This window comes from Battus philenor, unplaced genomic scaffold, assembly GCF_028537555.1.
Source record: "Battus philenor isolate CCGP_79_NKW_IND1 unplaced genomic scaffold, ilBatPhil1.0.hap1 SCAF_5, whole genome shotgun sequence".
NCBI classification, from domain to species: Eukaryota; Metazoa; Arthropoda; class Insecta; order Lepidoptera; family Papilionidae; genus Battus; species Battus philenor.
The window spans coordinates 9,612,823-9,630,702 of NW_027181715.1; the positions used below are offsets into that span (position 1 = coordinate 9,612,823).

Here is a 17,880-nt window from a genome sequence, read left to right on the forward strand (position 1 = left end):
CAAACCTACAACCCTACGAAAACACACTATTTTACAATTTTGAAACTCTAAGCATTAATATAGAGAATAGAGAACACTGTTGTTTGTAAGTACCAAGTTATGTACAGCTGAGGTCGCCAGACGGATACAATTATACATGTATATCGCTACATCTGTTATCATCTACACATTTATGTTACATTTATATAAATTAAATTCAGAAGCATACATATGTACAGGAAGCATACGATAGAAAAGGTTAAAATATTTTGTACCCAACTACCGCTACAGTCTTTGAAACTTCTACACACAACACATTATTGTCGAGATATATATTATTAACCTACACCAACTATTGGCATATTGTATGCCATAATTACATTATTATGACGATAACATTAGATATTGTAAGTACTGAGGTTCTCTTTGGTGGTGGAGCAGTCAAATACTTAAAAATTAATATAATGTCACTGGATTATGTTGTTGCTTATTTTTAATGAAATGACTAGGACTAGTTGTGTTCGGCGTTTTGTTTTTCTTTGGTAATATATTATGAGCCTCTAAATATTTTTAGAGGCGATCGTCAATACAGTGTTGCCTTGTTAGCTGCACGGTGTCGACGCTGGATGGCCACATTGCCATAGCTTTTTTTAAAATATTCTGTAGCATATATAAAGGTTCGATTTGTGTAGTTAAATATAATAATATGAAATGGAAATTAATTTGGAATGTTTTTAGGCGTACAATTATAGATGTGCATTTGAAGAAGAAAGTAATACTATAAGATGAAGATGTAAAGGTTTAAGGCTTGTGGGCTATCAGTTCCGGGCAAAACTTAAATACGTGGGGTGAACAACTTTCGCGTATCGTTTTGTTGTGGAGATGTGAGTATGGGATGAATGGTGCTGGGCGCATTCCCAGATGGTCGTTGACTGTTTAAGAAGGACCAAAAATTATTGAATGAGGAGAACCGACGATATGGTAGAATATATTAGGGAAGACCAATTGCGGATAGACATCAGCAGACAATTATGATCTAGAACAGAGGTGGATTTGTATAGTCTGTAAAATCTTATTAAAAAAAAAACTATTTTCTAAATGTTTCACAACTTGTTCTCAACATGTTAATTTAAAATAAATTCTAGAGATTTAACTGTATACTATATAAAATGAAATATCCTGTAAGGCAACACTTAGCACGAAAAAATATACTCTTTAATGTAATTAAAAAAGAAAACGATTAAATAATCGATAATACAAATCAATTTATACTCTCATGTAAAAGTCTGATGTACCCAGATGCCCTTGGAATTATGCAAAGTTTTTTTTTTTTTGCAGATTTATGAAACATATTTTATTTTTTGTGATGGAATTTTATAACATATTTCTGAGAAGGAAAAATAATTATAAATATTTATTTACATATACATAGTCGATTTTTTTAAAGTATTTGTCATGAGAGCTTAAAGAAAGATCGCGCTGGAAATGTCGTTTATTTTGGAGTTAATACTGGACGATATATCGTCTGAAAGCAAATAGCGTACCCTTATTATCGATTTGCGCTCTTACGATCAGGTTTGAATCACGCTCGATACTGCAGTGGTAGTAATAAGCAAGCAACAAGAATAACCGTCGAGTTATTTGCCATGTTTTCGATTGAATCAATTTTCTATTGGCATTAGTATATGGAGGTAATTGGGAAAAATGGTACGTATAAATACATATTTAGAGGTACGTTAGGTTAATGTCTTGACTTTTCAAAAGGACTTGAAAGCCTATTTGAAAGAAAAAAAATACACACGTCGGAAACCGGCACTATGTAGTAGGCAATATAATGCGTGACAAATTATCCAGAAAAAGCTGCGATCCTTAATAGTGAAGGAAAAAGGAATGAAAATTAAAATTTACACCTATCTTCTCTTCTCCTTTACGCGATTTTAAAATAACGGGTTCACCAATAGTACGAAGCCCTAAAAATATTTTTTAATTCTACATGGAGGGTGCATTAATATTTCACTGTAATTTTAAAGTTTTATGTAGCTGGATATTAAGAATTATATAAGCAACTTAAAGAACCAAAAACGAGCCACTAATAACAGACTTTATAACAATAAAAAACAAATGGGTCCGATAATAACGAAAGAAATTCCTCAAACCCGATGCTTGCGCTGGACACATCTGACTTGTTTACTGATGATAGAACATTTTTGGTCCTGTTCGTAACAGATGTTCACACTTTTTATCAAGCAGCGACGAAAATTTGCAAAATTGATTTTTATTTCTGTACTAATGGATTGAATTTTTACTGTAGACTAATTTTATAATATCACTACTCTTACACGGTTTTCAGGAAAATATTTGTTCTAATGTTTTTTTCATCTTACACGATTTTTTAAAGTTGTCAAATATATTCTTAAATTTATCATACGACACGTGTATTATTTGCACCTCTTTCTGAGGAATATCTATCGTGTAAAAAAATGTTGGGTTATAGCCCATATGAGCACTGACTCCGAATAACGTTATTGGGTAGGGATAAGGTAGTGTTCAGTTGCAGTAGTGTTCTTCGGTGGTGACGCGGCAGAGCTGGCAGTCCACGCGACAGCACCAGTGGTACCGACAGCGGCAGCGCTCCAAGCGGCTGCTGCGCACCGCGCGCCGCCCTCGCCCGCAGCACAGCCGCGCGCACCCGCCCGCGCCTGCGCCCGCGCTCGCGTTGCACTTCCTGATGACACCAAACAAATAATCGACGTCAAACAATTTGATCCTCTCACGCTCATTACTCTAGAATTCAAAGTTTTCGGTGAATGCGTGGGTAGGCCCCCCATTAGGTAGACCAACGACGTAGACAAGGTTGCCGGAAATCGCTGGAAGTAGGCAGCGCAAGATCAGCCATTGTGGCTATCTTTGGGGGAGCTCGGTAATTTGCAGAGAGCGTCTAATTACATCATCAGAAACTAGGACTCAATGATTTGTAGAAGCGATTTACCATAATAAGCGAATAGGTGCTATGATGGTGGTTAATTATTTATTCTTTATTAATTAAGTAGTGATTTAAAGATATTTTAAATGCGTATATACTTAGTCTGACCATAAACAAATTATATGATTGTTTAGTGTTTTCTTATTTTCGCGCCAATATATTGAAATATTTTGTGGTAATAAAGTGGAGTGCGGTGAAAAAGATAATCGAATCGTAATAATCGCATTTTATAAAGTGCCAAATAAAATTTTTAAAATCCTCCATACGCTTGATATTAGTCTATATTTATCAATGTTTGTGTGGGCTTTTGATAGGTACAATAAAACTTCCACTGTTTATAAAAAAAAGATCCAGCCGTCCACTTAGTTATATACGACAAAAGCTATCAAAGCAGTAAGGGAAGGAATGCGAAGAAATCCTGTCCGAAAGCAAAAAATTTGAACCACGCCGAGAAAAATCACGTCGTGTATTTTAAAAGATGCCTTAAGACTTCCGGTCTGTGGGGGCGGATTGATTATTTCTTAACTGTTAATTTAAAAAAGAATTGGGTGGTAAAATTAAAACAATTGTTTAAAAGGTACGTAAAGAGATGTCACATAAATTTTGTTTATGGATGGGAAAAAATTTTACAATTGTGCAATATATTTACAAACCTAATAACCGTTTTTATGCAGAAAGCTTTAATGAAGCTTTCCAATTTGTCAGCAGATTACAAGATGGGCATCATCTGAATTTACTTAAGGGTTTGGTGGGGTGGGTAAGCTTTATATACTTTTTAATGTTTTTATAATATATTAATGTATTACAACTAACACACTAATAGTAATAAACGTTACGAAAAATAAAAAATAAAAATTTTTCTTTAACAATATCTATTGCAAGACTAAGTATAAGATATTTCCACTTAGTAACTTATTTCTTCAACCGTAAGGCCAAGAAACTTGAAATTAATAGCAATAGGCAAAAGCAAATAAATAGCAATAACATTTTTTTCACCGAGCATCGTGCAGAACATATTTTACAAATTTTTTCACGAAACGGAGCAAAGGAAAGCTAGTGTTAATTTTTATTTGACCCTATTAAAAGGAAATTTACGTAAAAATTAATTAAATACATAGTTCGATTGCTTTAAAAATTAATTTGAATCAAGTCGTTCTTAATTAGCCGTTACGGTCGAAAGGCTTACCAGCAAGTGGTCATTTTGAGGCAGAGAATTAGGGTTTATCTTATTTCTAGCGGGTGGACTATTGTATTTTTTCAGTATTTCATTGAACACAGTAGTTGTGTTCGAAAATATGCCTTCTGTTATTATGTCAACCTAACCGCTCCTCGATTCAAATCTATTCATTGCTAACTAGAATTGATATAGTGACTATGTCGTTAGTGTGTGCGCTTTTTAAAGCCTGGTTGCACTAAGTTACACACATTTCTAATAAGAAACGATTTCATTAATTACAGGGCATGGCTAGATCGATGAACAATAGTGATCCTCTGAATGTACTTTAACGTATGGAGATTTAGGATTCGAGAGAGGTTTCTTTGTCCTAATTGAAACGAAAGACTGTTGGGTGAAGTAAGGTGGACTAGGGTTACCTACTGTTAAAATATTATAATATCAACCGTGCAAATGAATCAACAAACCAAGTTCCAGTCATTTCGATCAAGCAAAAACTATTGAAATCAATCTGACCTGCCGTGCGTGCCTAACGAGCCGGCGGCCGGTTCTGGTTCGCAGTAATCGGGGCTGGGCGTAACGTAGCGCAGGCGTGGACGTGGACGAGCTCGCCTGCGGGCGTGTGCCTTGAGTGGGCCAGCGCGCGCTGCTTCGCCCGCCAGTGTGCTCGCCACGCGCGCCATGCCGGGCAGCGCCCGCCAGCACGTGCGCACCGAACAAGATCCCGACACGCCGTGACACGTGCACTTGGTCCGCATACCACTTGACACTACCTGGTAAAGATATATATTTTTTTATTTATTGAGAAAAACAACTGCATTAGATAATTATAGTAGTAAGCCAAATTAAACTTAAACATAACCAAATTATAAGTTTCTCAAAGTTACTAAAATTTAAGCATTAAGCGCAGTAAGTTTCGAATACGACGGTCATCTTCATTACATACGGAGTTCTGGTAAATTGGGGAAGTAGATAGCGTTACCGAGATAAGAACAATAACTAGTATATGTGTCTGTGTATGTGTCAAATCTGCTATTTATGTTGTCATCTTGCATGACAAACACAATTTTAAAACGCACGTAGAAAGCGCGCGAAAAAAGGTGGCCTCCGCACTCGAATGCCTTTATCTTTTAAACAGCGGGAGTAAAATGTCACTGCCGAATAAAGTGGCCGTATGAAGCTGTAATCGGACCTGTCCTCTCATACGTAAGCTCGTGCTCTAGGCATGCTAAACTGCACATTTACGTCATTTACAGAATACAGGTCGTACAGAACAGGTTTATCCGTGTGGCAATGAGTACGCCATGGTACGTATGCAATGAAGACCTGCAATTTGACATGGAACACAACTCAACACACAAATTCATTGAATGTAGGTGTCGCCACCTACAATATGATCACACCCCGTGCATTCAAACATCGCATCGCCTTGTCACCGAGATACGTACTGGAGCTTCTAAACGACGCGACGACTATAAGACAAGTACACTACACACCATCGACGTCGCCATTTGATTACCAAGCGATCTTGCCGGAAACCAGTTCGGATCATACGTCACAGGGGACGTCAACCCCCAATCATACTAGATAGAAGCGTTGTTGAAGTTTCTTCCGTCGGTGACGCTTTCCGAAGTGGTAGTAAAAATATTAGCAAGGAAATAGCAACCGGCCAAGTCAACAAGTGAGAGCCGAAGCCGAGGTCACTTTGCTTGAGCGTAGTCACTCTATGGAGCGTTCACCGAAGCCACGTAAGAGCTCTTCTAGGAGATCTTAGGATAGGCGCACTCTGCGCCCGGTTTTTTTGGTATAAAGTAGGTCATCATTATTATTATCATTTCAGCCGTAGGGCGTCCACTTCTGAACATAGGACTCCTCCAATAAATTTCCAATAGGACCGGTTGGATGCGGTGTGCATCCAGCTTCTTTGGACGACCTTAATAAGAGTGGTAAGCGCAAAATGTTATTATGAGTAAAACATTGTCTCCAATTTTTCATACTTACTTTCCTGCCAAAGCGCAAGTTTATCAAGTTGGCCGCGGCGATGAGCGGGCGAAGAGTGTCCAATCTCGTATTGAGGTCTACTTGCGGATCGAAGCGTGGGTCGTCAGCAGCCATACGGTATTCGATGTTCCGGTGACGTGATCCTCTATCCTCATATTCGTACCTAGAAACAATATTTATTCAACGAAGGAGTGTGTTCACCTCATTCCTTTAAAAAAAATATTATTTGAAAGGAATAAAATTTTTTTTTTCAAATATAAATATTGATTAACCGATTATGTTGAAAAATAAAACTCTTCTTTGCCCATATTTTTTTATTGTAATAGTCACGGAATTATCAAACAGCCCACGTAATTGTTCGGGATGTACACAAAAAAGTTTTGTTACCTTGATCTAAATCGTTTCCGTGTTGGCCTGCCTCGTCGCGGAGACCTGGGGAGGCGTTTGCGTCCTCGGCGCCCTTTCCTGGGCCTCGGAGCGGCGGTAATATTTGCCGGAGCCGGCTGGTCGTCCACGAGTATCACGACAGGCGGTACAGTGGTAGTCTCTATGGTCGTCGTCGGCTTCGCAGTCGTAGTGAGTTCCACTTCAATCACGTTTTCAATCTTGCCATCCCTCACATCCATTTCGTGACCATCAAGGAATTGTTTAGCAAACCTAAAGTAAATTTATATTTAAATTACATAAATCTATGATTCGCTTATTTTAATACGATGAATAGATTAGACGAAATCAGCGTTTATGATGTGCGATGAAATGATGTGCTAGGTACGTATACAGATTTTGCGTTCGCTAGCAACATAAGAGTGAGCTTAGACATCATATGTATCAGTTTAGACATCTTAAACATCATTAAAGTATCAATACGTGTACACTCCTTCGAAAGACTTGATTCAGATCCTTATTTTTATTTGGATCGGAGACAAGATCTTAAGGTTAGACCAATGTTTCCAATAGTGGTCCAGGTGGTTCCCTTGGGTTCTGCCGGAAACCTGACGGGAGTCTTTCTACTGTGGTATGAAAAAACAGTGAGTTCACAAATAAGCGGGGGTCCACGAAAATATGTTCAGTTTCTATAGTGAAGAACTAAAGTGTTTGCTTGACTAGATCAATGAAGGCCGATAATATTTGATATTGAAGCTCAGTGACTGTTGTAAAAACTTGCATTTTTCATATTCGGTACGACGTGTCGAGACTTGCAAAGTGCCGTCGCCGTCTGCAACGCTTGTTTAGATGCTCAAAGGAATGAACTACGATTTATGGTGTGCAATGTAATCTTACATAAACTAGTTTGATTCTTCACCAATATAAATACGATTTTTCGAAATATATAGCGTATAAGTTGGAATAAAGGCTTCACATTTTTGTCGAGATTTGGGAATATAGTAGAAATATAGGAGCCCTTGTAGCTGGTCCACCGGATTTGGCAACATTTTCAAAGTAGTTAATATATAAGTTCCTATGTGCCCCGGGTGGGGCAGAGGGTGTCCACAATGCCGCGCCATCCCAGTCGGTTTCAAGCCTTTAGCATTTTGGCTCGACGTTTCTCTTTTTGCTCCGCCTCTGCAGTTATAGTCCGCCGCCAAGACTGCTTATGACGACCACGCTTGCACTTTCCGTAAGAATTCCAGTCTCGATGGTTATGATAGATGGTCTCGTTGTAGCGTTCCCATAGTTCCCATAGTTCAATCATTGGAAGTTGCGATTGACGAATATTTGTAGACGACTCGTGATGTCCTTTGTGACTCCCTTACAGTGTCATAGTTTTTACGTTGGATCGGAATATTCCGAGCTTAACTCTTCAAGTTAATTTTTGTGATTGCCATACGAGGCGGAGCTGCGCAGTTAGACTTGTGGTTAGCGGCAACCCAATTTTTCATAGTCAGATGTTAACTTCACAATTTTTGTCGCGGTTTAGAAATGGCAGAAATGTAACTGTACTAAACCTAAATAAATTTTAAAAGTGGTCTATGAGACAAAAACGTCGAGGATTCCTACTACATTATAGGATGTACTCTTTATTTTTCGAGTCTAGGATATATCCTGGATATATGCTGGCTATAGCCAGCATTCGCCAATTGGACCACATTTCCACGCTATTTAAATTTCTGTCTTCTTTAATAATCCATTTGAATTATTAAGGAAGACTGAGAAAAAGCTGGACTGTTCAGAAGCATGGGTCACACGTAAATTTAAGGGGGCTTTATCCACAGTTGGACTTTAGGACTTTATATGCGATTTGAACCATTTCATTAGCATATTATAATAACTATAAAAAGTGTGACTAGTAACTATAAAAATCTGATGTAAAGCAATACCTTTCAGCCCATTGAAAGTTGTCGCCGCAGCCGCCCCACTTGAAGTGCGTGTGCGGCTCTGTTGGTGCGGCGTGTCGCGGGGGCCGGGGCGGCGCACGGGGCGGTGCTGCGCAGGAGCACGCAGCCAGGGCACCCGCCGCACATGCGCGCGCCACCGACCACGATAGCGCTGCCGCCGACAACGCGTATACATACGCCTGCTCGCGAGTCCCTGTTAACACGTTGAACGCTTTGTGAAAAATCGAAATTTCCCTACTGGTCACGCAGTTCCTCGGTTAATTCTAGCGAATTATTCTAAAAATATACGTATTTTAATTAAACATAAACACTAAAATTACCTAAATAGATAATATTTCCAATAGGACCGGTAGGAATTGGCCTGCACAGGGCGATTAATGACGTGGAAAGTCAAAAAGGCTTGGTACTAAATCGAACATATGATGTATATTTATATTAGTGTATTTATAACAATCTTACATAGGAAGTATCGTCTATTCTTTTTTCTATCGTTTTCTTATTTCAATATTCTAGGCTAAGATATAAGTATTTATTTTTGTGCGTTTGAGCAAAATTATTTACAATTTCAGGCGTACGATTTTCACTGCATTTTTGTTCAGGCATTGGCCTCGCCTACAGATTTCCAAAAGGACTTTTTGGAATTTGCCAGCATGCTGCATCCTTCCACTCTTTAAAATGTCGTCTGTTTATTGTACAGGGAAGTGAAATTTTATCACAAAGTTATTTATTATAGTTGAAATTATACATTGTACTTGAAGTTTAGATTAAATCTTTGTTATATTTCCACAATTCAATATTAATAAGCAACATAATGTGTTATTAAATCAATCATTTAATTTTTGCATATAAAAATGTACATTCAATCAATAGGTATCATATATTTCTGTATTTATATTGGTATTCAATTGAAGTATAACGTCAACGTCATTTACATAATTTTTTTTTTCGCAGCCGAGGCGCAGGTTCATTTTCTAACGTACGCAAAATTGTTCGTACGCCAAAGTACCAAAAGCCACAAAAGGCCGTATTCAACTCATGTTAACATAAGCCGACCGGCTTTAAGCTTAGTTTCCTTTATTAACAAAGCGGCTTTCGTGCGCTTTAATGTACACGTTTATTAATTCTTCCGTTGATTAAAATATTATTCATTTATTAAACATGTTCGTGTAATTAAGGTTCACTTTTTGTTGTGTATTTTTGTTATTGATTTTAAAATAAAATGACGTGCGATCACCTTAAAGATATTTTGGACACTGGTCTGCTACTTATATACGCGGTAACAGGTCGACGTTATGTATAGGTTAAACATGCCACCTAACAAAAGGACTGTGAGGGCCTTTTCAAAAACAAATTAACTAAAGTAAAAAAATTCAAAGTATCTGAGTGTACATAATCTTAACACTTTACTTAACTAAAACAATTATCTAAACGAGCCTTTACAATCACCAATGCAAACAAATACAAACATTAAAAGTGCACAGTTTAAATCAGAGATATAGCAAGATAACCAATTAATATTGGATCTGATTTAATCAGGAATGTCTTGTTTGTTTGTTTTGTTAAAAAAATTGTAAAAAAAAATTTTAAGAAGCAAATCCTACAGATTACCATCAAGCATATAGGTAACCAACATCTGAGTAAAACGAGCTTTACTATTGCTAACGGTTAGTAACAAATCGTTTATTAGTTAGTAATAACTCAATTTATCATTTTAAGTGCCGTCTAGTTTTGGATATGGCCTCAATTGTTGGTTTCCAAAGAGGAGACCGGTTGGAAGCGGCCTGCATTCAGTGTTTCCCGATAACCTTAAAAAAGTCGACTGTTTATCTTGTGTGTGTACGTTGTTCGCTGCAGTTCGTGGTCTTTATTCCAGAACCTTATGGTCTATATGGCCATTTGTTCTGCCCGCTATGTGGTCGGCCCATTGCCATTTCAATTTCCTTCAAACTTTTGAATGTAACGGGTTATCGTTGTGTAGTGTTTGTCAAATGTTATATTATAATTTTATTTTGTGTCAAAAGAATACCTTTAATTTTAATTTTAATTATAATGTCTTAATATTTCATAGTTTCGTTGTTCGTTGTTTCGTCCTCAATTTTGATTTTTTAGACAACTTAAAATTAAATAAAGTGTCACGGATGTAGTATCACTATATAAAAGTTGCATTTCATTAGACCAGTAATTTTACAGTTAAGTAAAATTGACCCAATTATGTTTGCGTAAAACTACTTGAAAAAGAGGGCTATGATGATATTAAAGAAGGCTGTCTAATATTAATTAGAATAAAGGATATAAATAAATTAAATTATAACTTTCATGATCTATTTGATACAGACGGTGTTATACTATTTATACACAATATATGAAATTTATATTTTTAATTTATATATATATATATTATATAAGATATGAAATTTCATCCTTCTTCTGAATTTACACAGTGTTGTAAAATCAACTGTAAGGTTGTGTTATCGATCGCAATCCTCTAGTTGTGATAACAAGCAATCTGACGGTAAAATCTGTACGGAGGCCATGAGAAGGTCCTCAGTCCGCTTAGACAATGGTGGTCAGGCTTATCGCGCGGGCATCGCGAGCACGGGGCGCGCGTGAACGCACCGCTTAAGGTTATCATTAGGGCCCCCTGCCTGCCGCCCCTGCGCTGCCTGTTTGATTCATGCGTGTAATTAAATCTTTTGTCAGCCGTGACAACCCTTCACGATTGTATCGACAAAAATATTTTTTTCCATAGACGTAAGATATCACATACTAGTCCCTACATGGGGCGGAATTCGTTGGTAGATAACTTTTGAATATACAGGATAAACAATGTATAGAAAATACTCAATAATTTTAAAGCAATTCTGAATCTTTAATACGAATGTTGTTAAGCATTGTGGTAGAATAGGCGCGTTTGTTAGTATTATTGTTGCAGAAATGCGTAGTTTTGGTTTTCCTTGTTACTTAGTCTATTCTGTGCGCGTTCTCTTCCCGCTAGATGTACGCCCTGTGTTAAATCCAATTCAAATTACTTTACAATATTATTAAAATTCAAAAACTTTTGCTTTCTTGTCAGGCACCTTGGTGAAAATTAGAAAATTAGTTTAAAGTATCGAAGATTACTTACTGATAACTACACTGACAGGATTCGTTAAATCGTTTTTTTTAAATCGATATTCGTCAAGAATCACAGAAATGTCGAGTTACCGGCTTACCATAATTTAATATAAAAGATATAAATAAAATATATTTCAGAGTAATCAATTCATTGATTGATTTATTGTCGTAATTATTATGAATACTTTTATAATTATATATTAGGGGGGCCGGAAAGTAATGTCGCTTTCTTAATTCACACGACTGCATTTTTAACAAGTATTTATTTCTAATTAACAATATATTCACCTTCGTTATCAACAACCTTTTGCCATCTAGTATACAAATCTTCAACGCAAGAACGGTGGAAATCAATCGATTTTTCTGTAAAATATGGCGATAGTAACGAAATTACTTACCGGTCCCTCTAATACTATGATCAAACTATATTGCCTATATAAATACATAGATTTTTCATTATATAGAATTACTTTAAATCATACCTTTCTTATTTTATACATTGCAAGACTTTGTTTTTATTTTCTTTTTCTGTGTGTCATAATGGTCCTGTTTTTACTATTTATTTTGAGTTTTTTCTGTAGCGTTATTGTTTTATCTTAGGTTAATGAGTGATCACTTTAGGCTAATAACTTTTTACAGCACGAAATTTGTTCGGTGCAGTTAATTTTTTTTTGTAAAATTTGTCCTGTAGGTAAAAAACAAGGAATAAAGATTTAAATAAGAAATTTAATTGAAAAATCGCTGAAACGCCTAATTAAGGAGACCGAAAAGATTTTTTGTATTCATTACTGTCACTGCAGACGTCTTTCGTTTTAAGAAAGTTTTAATTAAAACGTATCAAGCTCGGAGTACTGGAAATATTCCTAACTGTTTTGTTTGGTGTAGACATTTCGTGTCAATTAATTTCCTGGAGTAAGCAAGGTGGGCTGTGGCTCCGGCGACCAGCGCAATAGTTCTTATTTCTAGTTTGCAGGCGACGTCCGGCTGTCCACCGTAGCTGCCAACTTACAAAGTCGCACACCACGCTAAATCTCGAAAAATGTCGTTCCTTGCCTTCTTTTCTATACTTCATTTTTACAGCGAGATTATCGCACAAAAAATACGCCATCGATATATTCAATATTTACAATAGAAATATTCTTAATATAAAGTCATTAGTTTTATTCATATTCAAAATATGTTTATTTAAGCAGGCATCTACACGCAATTTTAAATCATTAACTATATTCCAAATATATGTATAAATTCTCATAAAAAATTCTGTTAATAATAATTCTGCCGACATTGAAAATAAATAAAAAAATATCTATATAAACGATTAACTCGTTTGAAATCTCTTTATGTATATTAAATAAAGGCATTGTCTTTAGCAACACTAGAATTAGGAAAGGTTTTCTATCAAAGTTCAATTGCATGCATGCAATATATCGTAGACGTGCCGTGCCGTGCACCTAAGTTATTAATATAATATAATGGGATATGTCGTGGTGCTCGTGATGCCATGTAAAAAGCTAGCAACAATGTCGCGACAGTTGCCAATTTAAGGCTTCGTGCCAGTTTCCTATTAGAAAATGATGGGGGGATTTATGACCACAATAGACTTGTGATGTCGCAAAATACGTTTACTTTTTGTTGCAATGATGGTTATTCTTTTCTTGAAATGTTTGTTTTGCATTTCTAACTTAGGAAGGATTTCATCTGTATTGTAATAAAACGAACGTAATTAAACTTAAATAAAATTCATTTCATATATTATTAATAAAGTGCAGGTTTATTTGTTCTTCCAATGTTTATTCTCAATCTTTTCTATAACTAATTGAAGGGCAGATACAGGTTTATTTATTTATTTGAACGTTGGTATATCACAGTATTTAGTAGTTATACTCGTACTTATCTGTGGTTTTAAGTATGAATTCCAACCAAGGGTATGAACCAGGTTACTTCTTATTATCACTACTGTAGTTACCCATATAAATAAATATATGTATTCGTCATCTGTTCGCCCACAAGTCAGATAGACGACCTCGTCAAAGTCGCTAAACCGATGCTATTGGAAGTCTATAGCAGAGGTCCATGTCCAGCCGTAGACGTTCCGCGGTTGAAATGTCGATAATTATGATGAATATAGCATTGAACTCACGGCTTTTCGACGATAACACGATATTTATAAAGTTGCGATGCACGAGATTTTATTATCGTTTGTGTTATTTAAAATTTATGAATAAGTTTCTACAATTTTAATTTTTAGTACAAATACCAAAAAAAAAACGAGAAACCATCACAATATTTTGGATTAAAAAAAATTTGCCCGATCTACTATTTAGATAGTAGATTGAGGTTACATACATTTTTAAAGTATAAAGAAATTAACCCCCTGGTTAAAATAAATAGCTTTCTTGAAATTAATTTACCGAAAAGCGATAAATAAAGCGCGGTATGTAAATACAGCAGTTTCGGTGCGGAACGGGCACGGCGGAGTTGAAAGGGCTCGTCGTTACGCTGACCGCATCCTCACAAAAACACGTCGCCGGTTCTGTCGCCACGGCCAGCTTGTCGGAAGACGAAGCAGCTCGGTAAAAACAGCTCCAAAGCCCTTCATAGTTTTTGAGTTATGGGGCTGTGCTTAAGATATTAATAATATTACGCTCGCTCAGTATACTATTTACGTGATATATTGGTTATAGGTAAAAAAAAACTTTAAATAGGTGGATGTATAGCTTATTTACTGTCAATGTATGTTATGACCCGTACAAAATTAATTAAGATTTTGGTTACTATATATTAAAATTAATTATTGTTTACTATCTATCCCTGGAAATTTTGTCTTGTCAGAAGCTGACCTGTCACATTTCAAGAGGTGATTAATTAAATAATTAAAATTTTTTAAAAATCAATCTATCACATTGTATAAAAAAATATGATTGCTTTTAATAACAAAAAAGATTTCATCACTTCGATTTGGGTTTTGTCATAAGTAACCGATTGTATAATTTTTGTATATATTGTCGCAAATTATACAATTATGCGTCTTAATGATACGAAGAATCAGATGATCAGAAAATTTAATTATAATTGGTATTGCCCTAACTAACAAAAATATGAAATATTTTTATAGCGCACACAAAAATTACGAACATTTTTCTATTTTGAGTTGGTACCGAGATAATTCTGCCGGCAACCCTGATTACCGGCTGATTTAAAACAACGTAGAAGTTCTTGCTTTGTCTTATCTGTCGTCCCAGTCGGCGGCCCTATCTATTCTAGATGCCATGCTTCGCTGGTCATAATTAAAGAAAGTTTAATTAAATGAAATTGTTGAAAATTATATGAGAACGATCGATTCAATTCATTTCTCCTAGAATGAAGGCATGCACTAAATTATTTAATTAAAATACATACACAACACCAATTGTATAAGATTTTATGTATTTTAATACATAAGAAATTAGATGCACTACTTTACAAGCTTATCATTTAAAAAGATACTTACAAATAAAAATTTTTGCATGTGTATGTTAAAAGTACATATCTATATAGTGCTCATTTTAACCGGTTTCATTAAACTAATGGAGAGTAGATAATTTGTTATTTAACAGTTTCTGTATAAAGTTTTAACTGTTAAATTCTTTAATTTATAAACAATAATAAAATGAACTTTAATGGAAGAAATGATTACTAATACAGCGTATTTACTTTTCTCTTTATGGTAATAACATAGTAAAATGCAAAATAATATCTTATTATCCGTTCAATTATCAATATATCGATATAATAAATAATATCGATAGCAATTATATAGGAAGCAATTAAATAAGATCTTTTATTCGTTTAAAAGCACATCGTAGCTAGTAAAATTAAACGGCGACTTTGTCATTACATTTGAACTACTAAGTGTCTCGAAAGAGAGTATAAACGCGATACTTCCCTTCACTACATAGGTGATGCCACTATTTATTACTTTGGACAGATGCAATTATCATTATTTTAGACTTAGGTTATCCACTGCTAGCTTAGACCTCCACTTTGTATTTCCAATAAGAACGGTTGGAAACTGCCGGTATCCATTCCGACGGTTGTTAACATTAACTAGCTGGCCTGTCCACCTTGTAAGCATATTCTTCAGAATCTCAATCTCAATTGTTCAACACGCCTGTGGCTTACTATTGCTTCTTTCTACTTCCGCTGGAATATGTCGGTTAGTTTAGTGCGTCTATGGATCTCTTCAATACTGATTCAATCTCGTAGAGAAATTCCGAGCATACCTCTCTATGGCTCGTTGAGATATATGAATACCATATATAGTCATTGTATGTTTTGCGCGTTTTAAATATTTATGGTATAAAGTGGTTAATTATATTTACATTGTATGGTTAGTTACAAATAATTGTAATTGTAAAACTATATTTCTCATACCTGTGAGTAAATCCGGCGTGAACTTTGGTGCCAACTCGATAGAGGAGCAGTTCCATCGTTCGCCGGCGTGCGTATTGAGGCACGTGGTCCTGGCGATACGAGCGGCTGCCACCACGTGCGGCATTGCCCCGGTCTGTCGCCGACACACCCGCGCCTGTGAACTCCATAGTGCTCCTCCCCTTCGTGCTTCTAAGCAGTCGTTCTCCGTCCAATTGCCGTCACTCTCGTGGACAGCCCTGCAATTATTTTTGTGATTATTGAATGATTACTGATAAATTTATGAACCACTATCAACCTTAGATTGCTGCAATAAACGAAACTTGCTATAGATGCTGTTGGTTTGGTGGGATTTAAAGAGTATTGTTTTTAATAAGCTTTTCTCATTGGAAAAAATAAATTATTTAGATCTCTATTGCCATCAACCGATGAGATTTGATTAGAGAACTTGGAGAAAATGGCCGGAATTAATCAAAAGAGGGGGTGTGGTCTTTCATCGTGATTACGTGAGATCGCACTTCTTGGAGGTGATAATGTATCCGTCATATTTTTACCACTTTTGTTCTCTTGAGAATTATCTAAGCAGTTTCAGGTTAACATTAAGAAAGGACTGTCAAAACTGCATGTCGAGTTTTTTCGTCAAAGATATCTAATCACGATGGAAAAAATGAAAATAACCTTCAAGCAATAAATAAACGTTATCAACAGACATTATAGAAACAAAACTTACAATTTACTGATACAACGCCACACTGAATTACGGCTAGAGACAACCCGGTAATTTTTATTCTTAAAATTTTAGTTACACCACTAATAAACAATATTTATGAAACAAGGGTAACTGTTGCTACTAATTTCTTTTACAAAAATAAATTTATAATATTAATTTTAAATTTATAAAGAATATATTTCCCATACTTCAGAGTTTTATTATTATTAAATAACATATGTTTACCATAGGGCTGAAACTCGACTCGATAGGTTCCTTTTGTCAGAATATCAAAAGAACTTCAGCGAAAGAAATTTCAGATTTCTGTCTATTAATAATATGGAAAAACCGTGGTACGTGGCGGTATCGCCAGTATGTACAACATCGTTCTCGTCAGCGAAGACGGATGTGAACATAAGTTCTTTGAGAACATAAGTTATAGGGAAGGTATTTAATTTGACTCTGAGCTACTATCGTCTCATCCTGGAGGTCGACCACATGTCTCAGCCTCCGGAGTTGTTCACGCTTAAATTTCCCCGACTGCAGTCAATTGTAGGTGGCTGCATCTACATTTAACGAGTTGGTGTGGTTGGCGACAACATCAAAGTAGCGACATGATGCCTTTTTAAAGAATTGGGTCACCTCAAAAATAGAAACGGTGTAAAAAAAACTCGACAAAGGCTTCGTAGGTCAACACGAATCACGTTGTGGCAGCATTGAGATAGGGATATATTAAATGAATTTAATTCGGTTATTAGCAGTTAAGATTTTCGATTTTCGCATGTTGAATGGTAAAATCGATTTTCGAGTATATTGGAAAGGCTTTTTATCCACATCTTTTGAAGATATTAACTTTGTTGTAATGTGCGGTAGGGAAAATGAAAAAAATCAGGCTATATACTTTTGATAGTACGATGCGGGCTTGGTTTTCGTTTTAATATTAATACTAATAGCCTCGTTGTGACGGATAGGTGGTTAGTATTAAAATATAAAAAAATGTGAGAGGTTCTATTTTCATTTACAAATTGTACTCACACGAATTATTTCGTTTTTTTCTTTAAATTTTGTGTTAATCGTTATTTATGATGATACTCAAAATTTTTAGAATAGGTCATTTTTAAAATAATCGTCGTTATTAATATCATGTTGTTAAAGATTCGCACCATAATTGCCC

The 17,880-nt window shown here is 35.7% G+C and overlaps 1 protein-coding gene across 1 annotated transcript in view; it reads right to left on the minus strand.

Annotated features, from left to right (window-relative positions):
* Positions 1-11: 11 nt before the first annotated feature.
* The window catches only part of LOC137929471 (protein Wnt-11b-2-like), a 35,758-nt gene continuing 17,889 nt past the window's right edge, over positions 12-17,880 (minus strand). The window contains exons 2-7 of the mRNA XM_068772438.1: positions 16,001-16,236; positions 8,456-8,666; positions 6,525-6,794; positions 6,138-6,300; positions 4,653-4,909; positions 12-2,704 (exon numbers count right to left, since the gene is read on the minus strand). Of these exons, the coding sequence (XP_068628539.1) occupies positions 2,527-2,704; positions 4,653-4,909; positions 6,138-6,300; positions 6,525-6,794; positions 8,456-8,666; positions 16,001-16,236 (1,315 nt within the window). The 3' untranslated portion in view covers positions 12-2,526. The remainder of the gene's footprint in view (positions 2,705-4,652; positions 4,910-6,137; positions 6,301-6,524; positions 6,795-8,455; positions 8,667-16,000; positions 16,237-17,880) is intronic.